General features: G+C 42.3%; 1 protein-coding gene and 1 pseudogene across 1 annotated transcript; one reads left to right on the top strand and one right to left on the bottom strand.

Moving 5' to 3' along the window:
• The first annotated feature begins 147 nt into the window (after positions 1-147).
• Positions 148-6,057, top strand: tmem186 (transmembrane protein 186). The gene is made up of 2 exons (XM_085790045.1): positions 148-270; positions 5,299-6,057. The coding sequence occupies exons 1-2, from the start codon at positions 268-270 to the stop codon at positions 5,962-5,964; spliced, it is 669 nt and encodes a 222-aa protein (XP_085646171.1). The 5' UTR covers positions 148-267; the 3' UTR covers positions 5,965-6,057.
• LOC146991295 (uncharacterized) lies at positions 1,015-2,144 on the bottom strand (annotated as a pseudogene).
• Positions 6,058-7,687: the final 1,630 nt, after the last annotated feature.

The raw sequence follows: 7,687 nt of genomic DNA, 5'->3' as shown, positions 1-7,687 counted from the left end.
ATGTTTGAATACAGCCCAGCCACATTTAGCTAAATAATTCATTCTAAACCAATTCACACACCTACAACACTATTATCCCACAAGGGGGCACACAAAAGAAACGTTAAACCATGGATGTATGCGTTAAACCTACTCGGTTAGCAGCACTTCCGGGTCAAAGTGTTCACATCATGCTAGCTACATGTTGACTTTAGTGTTGTCTTTGCTGTATCTCTCTCTCTGTTTTTAAGTGTCTTTTTCCTTCATCTAGTTGGTCTGTCGTCTGTCATGGTGAGCCTCCTTCTTTCTCAAGCTTTGACACTGTGCTCATTGTTACGCACGTCCTGTACAGGATGTAGAAGTTGAATTATTGGCCACATAAGCTAATTGTTAGCCACTGGTTTGAATGAACAACTCAGTCTGGTCCATTTATACATGGGTATTACTTTTTTTGGTTAGTGTTGCTAACCTCAGTTATAATGTGAGTTGTTCTGTGTGGCGTTATTTTTGATTGAGATACTTGGAGTTTCTTACAGTGGATACTGAAGAATAAGTGCACAGGATGTTTTACATATTCAATGTTGGTGGTTAAAATGAAGGTACAGTGTGACAAAAATTCTTGTGGACGTAGCTTGAGTTTCTCAAGTGGCCTGCAATCTTTTTCCCTCAAATGTTTTTATTTATTTATTTATTTCTAGATTAGCCCTCACTTTCAAGTTTGTGCATTTTTTTTTACCTTCACATGCCCTGAACAAAGATGCTGAGACATCACAGGGAATCATACACATTTAAATTGAAGAGAAAGATGAAGTAAAAACAGCTCAACATTTCCATTCCGCTGTAAGAGACCAGCTGTCACATTTTACAAGAATTGTTGTTTGTTTCTTTTACCTTAGCCTAAAAGTGGTGGAGAAAATAGAGAAAATACATTTTCAAGACTGTAATGATTTTTTTTGTTTATTATTGATGAAAGAAAGAAAGAAATTGATGTCATGTCAGACATTGGTCTGTCATGTTGTGAAGAAGGAGGTCTGTTCAGATGACATTGTCGGATAAGGGATCCCTGTTGTCCTTCCATCTCTGGGGTTTTCATAATCCCAGGAAGAGGAGTGTTCTTTTCCACACAGACTTCCTCTTCGGTGTGGTGGTCAGGTTCTGATCTGCAGGTTCCTCCTGCTGAGTTCGGCGTTCCTCTGGATTCTCCTGCTGGGTCTCCTGGCTGCTGCTGCTGTCTTGGGAAGGCTGAAACCACTCTCTTTCAGCCTGGAGCTCCATGCTCAGCTTTCGGTTGCGTGAGAGCTGATTCTTCAGCTGAGTTTTCAGCCCCTTTAGCTTTCTCTTCAGGGCCAGCTCCTGCTTAGATGATCTTTGATGAGCAAGTCTGATCCCTGCCATGTGTTCTTCAAGGACTTGGATGTGGGCCCGCAGGTCTCTCTCCAGGAGCAGGTCCTCTGACACTCTGTCAGCGTGAGCCTTCTGCTCTTTCTCCAGCTCATGCTGCAGGTCCTCGGCCTGCTGCCTGGCTCTGAGGACTTCAGTCTCATACCTCTGGGTGACATCTTGGTGTGAAGCCCTCAGTGTCTCCAGTTCTTGTTGGAGAGCGGTGTTCTTCTCTCTCTCTGCATGCAACTTGGCCGTGAATTTTTCTCGGCTGATTAAATGCGCCACCTGCAATTCCTCGTGGTCCTTTTGCAGGAGCTTCTTCTTCTTTTGCTTGATGGTGTTTCTCACCTGGGTGGCGATCTTTGCAGTGTCTAGCGTCTCCGGATCTGTATATTTCTGGACCATCTCCAGCTCTCGTCGGGTCTCTTTTTCCCTGTTGATGAACATTTCCTTTTGGGATTTCTGATGGGCCAACTGTTGCTTAGTTGACTCCAGCTCCTGGGAAGTTTGGACCCTCCGGTGTTGCTCTTGCTCATATTTGGCCCTTTCCTCACTCAACCAGACGTTGAGCTTGTAGACCTCATGTTGAAGTGTTTGAATTTGCGCCTGGCTCATGTCCATGACCTGTGGGGTGGTCATCTCATTGTTTGGTGTTGAACTGGAAGTCGCCATTAGTTGGGTTGAATAATTCTCCAAGTCTTCTCCAAGGTTAAAATCACACTCTGTAATCAGGTGCCTGTGTCAGTTGTGTTTGTGTCCGGAACTGTGAAAGTATTCTCTACACAGATTCCTGGCAGTTGATGATGTCACAATAAAAGAAAGGAAATTAGTTATGGTGCGTTCCAGGCAACCCGTAACTCGTATTTTTCCGACCTGTTCCTATGGTTACCCGTTAGAACGTACAGTCAAACTCGTAACTTCCCACCTGTGAACTCGTACTAGATCGATCTACTCCCAGTTCCCAGTTCGTAACTCGTAACTTGCCTGGAACGCTACAAACTCGTAACTGGTGACTTGAAGTCGTGACTTACGGGTTAAAAAGCCTGCCTGGAACGCACCATTACTCTTGCCATCTTGATGAGAACAGTTCAGTTGGTGACATCATGACATCAGTTTCTTTCTTTCTTTCTTTCTTTCTTTCTTTCTTTCTTTCTTTCTTTCTTTCTTCTAAACAAAAAAAAAACATTACAGTCTTGAAAATGTATTTCTATCTACTCTACCACCGTTTCATTTCTCTCTGCAGTTTAATGTGTATGATTTCCTGTGATGTCTCAGCATCTTTGTTAATGACATGTGAAGGTAAAAAAAAATATGCACAAACCTGAAAGTGAAGGCTAATCTAGAAATTAAAAAAAATAAAAAAACATTTGAGGGAAAAAGATTGTAGACCATTGGTGGGCCATTATTTTTCCTAGAAGACCACTTGAAAAACTCAAATCACTGCCATGTCCACAATAATTTTTGTCACACTGTACCTTCATCTTAACCACAAACAGGGACATGCTATGCACTTATTCTTCAGCATCCACTGTAAGAACAATTACTCCAGTATCTCATTAAGATCAATAAACAATGAATCTTTGAAAATATTGTATGAAAAGTAGCACAACTTCAGGGATGCTGTCATACACACATCCTATACTCTTTTAACTTGACTAGAACTGTTATTTAACACACAAATGTTAAATAAGTATTAATAAAAGTCAAAATTCAAACCAGTAAAAATATCTCTATGTAGTCCGATTGAAATATTAGTTTGGTTTTAATAAAGCACTGTTTATTTCAAAGCCAAAACCAAAACATTACTGTTTTGTACAATTGATAACAAACACCTCTGTCTCACTTTTTGTTCAGTTGCAGTGTCAGTGTGGAAAACAAAAAGCTTAACATAGTAAGCCTACTGAGGCTTGGAAGTGGAGATGTAGGCCCTTTCTGCCATCAGTCATCATGGGAAATATCAACTCAGATTTCTGATTATGGGGATCTTGCTTTGAGTCCCTCACACTGGGTCAGGCAGATACAGATTTAGCTGCAAAGTAGAAATCTGTTATGTTTCTGTGAGCTGGTGGTCACTGAATTACATTCTGTATTCTCTCTCTCTCTCTCTCTCTCTCTCTCTGTGACTATTATCTGTTTATGGTGAAATAATAATTTTGACCAAATTGGTTTGGTTTGGTTTTTCCTGCAGTCCAGAGCGTTAGATCAACAACAAACCAGACTAATTTACTGATAAGACTTATCTTATTAATATTTAATCAAATGAAATTATCTACATTTGCTTTTATTTTGAAAATGCCTGTGTAGCACGAGTTCCTCCTGTCATATCTAAGTTGTGTACGTGGTGACAGAAAATACTGTGGCCCCCTGGTAGCGCCCACCCCTGTCACAGATGAACCAATACATTGGTTTGATGAAAAATAGCTAGCCAGTAAAAGAGTTGGTATTGATGTAATTGAGTGAGCTGTATTAAAGCAGAAGTAAGCGATCCGGTGGTTTTGGCTAACTTCCTGTCAGCCGATGGAGTTAGCAGTCCCCGCCCTCGTCCCTACGTCACCACATTCACGCGCATCCCTTGGCTGCACACACAGAGAGGACTGCCCCTTTATGCCGTTCTCTCTCCTCATTGGATAAAGGTTGTAGGATACAAGGAAAGTGTTCTCCTCGGCTGTGTGATTGCTGTCGGAAGATATAACTATTTAAAGACCCACTCCCGTGAAAATCGTGTTTTTTGAGCTTTTCACATGTTCCTGTGGCATTTTTCTGATGTTAGAGGACATAGTAGCAGGGAAAGAAGTGCAAAATTGCATTTGTGAGTTTTTCTGCCTTCAAACTGCTGTGAACCAATGGCAGACGCAAACTGGCTGTTTCAGGGAGACTGGAGCTGACGTGTCACAGCTCCAGGGGAGGGCACTAGTGCTACAAGCTCCCGCCCCGCTCTGCATCTGGCTCAGAGGTTAAAGGCTGGACAGCTCGGTGTAGCTGTCAAGGTATAACAGGTATAGCTCACCTGGTAGAGCAGCTTGCACCATGAGCAAGGACTATGTTCCAGTCTGGGATTGAATCCCAGTGTGCAGTTTTACGCTAAACGCGCTGAATCTGTAATTGTACAATGTCCAGCTGTCAGCAAGTGGGGGGTGGGGGGTGGGGGGTGGGGTGCGAGGAGGAGGCTGGGCGGGTGCAGAGCAGCGCAGTCTCCGCCTACCCTCCAGAGGTGCATTGCTAATGAGCTGGTTTTAAAATGACCAAAAAGGGTCGCGGGAGGGGGACTTTAAGACTTATATTAACACAAATATTCCGCTTACTTCTGCTTTAAAGCAGAAGTAAGCGATCCGGTCGTTTTGGCTAATGCTGCGTTCCAGGCCGGCTTTTGAAACCGTAAATTACAGCTTCAAGTCACGACTTACGACTTTGTAGCGTTCCAGGCAACCCACTCGTGTTTTTCCGACCTGTTTTACCTGTGAAAGTCACTATAACGGCCATTCGTAACTTCCGACCCGTGAACTCGTACCAGATCAAACTGGTCCTACGACTTCACAGGTCGGAAAAACAGGAGTTACGAGTTGCCTTGAACGCACCATAACAGTCCTCGTCCCTACGTCACCACATTCACGGCGTCCCTTGGCTGCACACACAGCCCTGCATGCCGTTCTCTCTCCTCATTGGATAAAAACTGTAGGATACGATAAATGTTTTCTCCTCGGCTCAGAGCAGAGCAGAGTGACTGACAGACCCGTGTTTCAGTCCAAACACTCTATGTAAGTGATTGCTGTCGGAAGATATAACTATTTAAGACTTATATTAACACAAATATATCACTTACTTCTGCTTTAATTATTTGTGTCAGTGCTATAACAAGAGGTATTGTGACTTGGTCCAGCTCCTTCATGCAAGTTGAGGTGAGTGTCAAATGAAATGTCAAATGTTATGTCTCTACAGATCAGACCAGTGCTGCTGCGCCGTTTATCCTCACACGTCCTGTCCTGTACCAGAGGGTCATGTCTGCTGACGGGCCGGGTGCCTCGTGGGGTGCAGCCTCCTTCACCAGGTCATACCCACGTCCAACAGAGCTTCCACCAACCCCTCCTACCAAAAAGCACATGTCTGGTCAGGTACTCGGACCTATCCAGGCAGGAGTACACTATGATCTACACCCTGCAGCACATTAAGCTCCTCAGAGCCGTGTCCAGACTCAAACTGCTCCAAACCGCCATCACCGTGGTCATCCTGCCCCCAGTCTACGTCCTCTATCTCCAGGGAGACGTCCCCCTTTTCCTTGCCAGCTACACAACCGGGATAGCACTGTTTGCTGGCGTCATGTTATACACTGCCAGTCACTTTTTCAGGAGGGTTGTGGGTATGATGTACCTGGACCCATCCCAGACTACACTCAAAGTGTCCCACCTTACCTTCTGGGGCAAGCGCAATGATATCTACCTCCCTGTGTCAGATGTTATGACCATCAGCGACACAGGAGACTCCGCAAAAGAGATCGTCTTGAAACTGAAGAGGTACAGCAGTCCACAGACAATGTATTTCTCCACTCATTATGGGCGTGTGCTCGACGAACAAGGATTTGAGAGGGTCTTTGGGAATTTTAAATAATGAATCATTCTTGAAATTGGTTAGATTTGGACAATGATTACAATGTAATGATGAGGAGTCTGTTCTCAATGGAGGATTGTAATGAATGTTGTAGTAAATTAAACTTGTGATTGAAAAGTGAGGATGCACATATTGGCTGCTGCTTCTGCACTTTGTAGAACAACATGACATATATAACCAATGCAATAATGAGTTAACATTTTTTTTTTTTTTTAAGTATATTTTTTGGGCATTTATGCCTTTATAGATAGTACAGTTGAGACAGACAGGAAACGGGGAGGCAGAGAGAGGGGGGATGACATGCAGCAAATGGCACCCGACGCGGGACTCGAACCGGGGCCGACCGCAGCACTAACAGTGTAAAGTTTCTTTTGAATTTGTATTTCATATTTTTGCTTGGAAATTAATTTTAATAAAAAAACCTTTCACTCTACATTTGTAAAACATGACAATCTCACCTGTGTAAAGCAGACATTGATTTTATTTTATTTTATTTTTTTCCTGCATCACGTATTAGGTCACTGATTACCAGAAAGTCAACTCAATAATGTTAACTCATGGGGCGCCCGCTCCAACCACTACGCCACGCGACGCCCCATGAGTTAACATTATTGAGTTGACTTTCTGGTAATCAGTGACCTAATACGTGATGCAGGAAAAAAATAAAATAAAATCAATGTCTGCTTTACACAGGTGAGATTGTCATGTTTTACAAATGTAGAGTGAAAGGTTTTTTTATTAAAATTAATTTCCAAGCAAAAATATGAAATACAAATTCAAAAGAAACTTTACACTGTTAGTGACCCAGCTGTGATCAGACTGAATTACAACACATAACATTCAAAATAGAGGCTCATTAATATCAGACAGAAGATATGAAATACAATGTATAATCTTAGCCTATATGATTTTAGAATTGAATCAGAAAATGCCTTGTAAGAACCTTGCACCAAATCAAATGCTGCATATTATGTACATGCATAAGTTTCCATTTCTCAGCTCTCTGACTGACTACATGCAATGATAATAATAGTAATGGTCATGAAGCAGTAGCCTACAATCTTAGAGTCAGGAGAAATGTGAAATGTTCAGACTTGCTCTTGTGCTTGAAGAGGAAATCAGATCTTGAATTCTAGTACTAAGTATTAAGTATCATCACCAAAATATACCAAATGTACAATGTATGTATGAAATATCAAAGGTCGAGCCCCCTGCAGAAATACAGAAAATACATCGTCTAGTGTCTATCATGCATGCGGTATTTACACTAATGCAAGTAGCCTTTTACTATTATAGTCAGTGTGGCCCTACGATTCATGCCGTCGCTCATCTTCAATAATAGTGATTTCCCCACTTAAACAGGAACCACTCTGTATCTCTGCTTTGACTGAGATGATAGAAAATAACATGGGTGATCCATTTGGATGCAAGATGAGAGTCTTAATCTCCCCAAAACAATTTAACCAGCCACGTTTTAACAGCGCTAAAGCCGAAATTAAAACAGTTTAGCAGCTTACTGCTGTGGCTCGGTTGCCGCGAATTGGCGATAGCCGATGCTAATTTCTGTTAGCCCGTCTATGGTGTTTTACATTACACGTTAGCATTAAGCTAGCGGGCTTTATATGCTTAGTTGTGAGCTGTGTGTGTTTTGAACGTTGTTTCAAACTATGTGGGTTTGATTGAACATCTTTGATGTTTAAATATATATATATTGCCGCTTAAT

This window comes from Trachurus japonicus, chromosome 1 (genome assembly GCF_045865225.1).
Source record: "Trachurus japonicus isolate A0001 chromosome 1, Traja_1.0".
In the NCBI taxonomy this organism is placed as follows: domain Eukaryota; kingdom Metazoa; phylum Chordata; class Actinopteri; order Carangiformes; family Carangidae; genus Trachurus; species Trachurus japonicus.
This window is presented reverse-complemented; position numbering and strand designations above follow the sequence as displayed.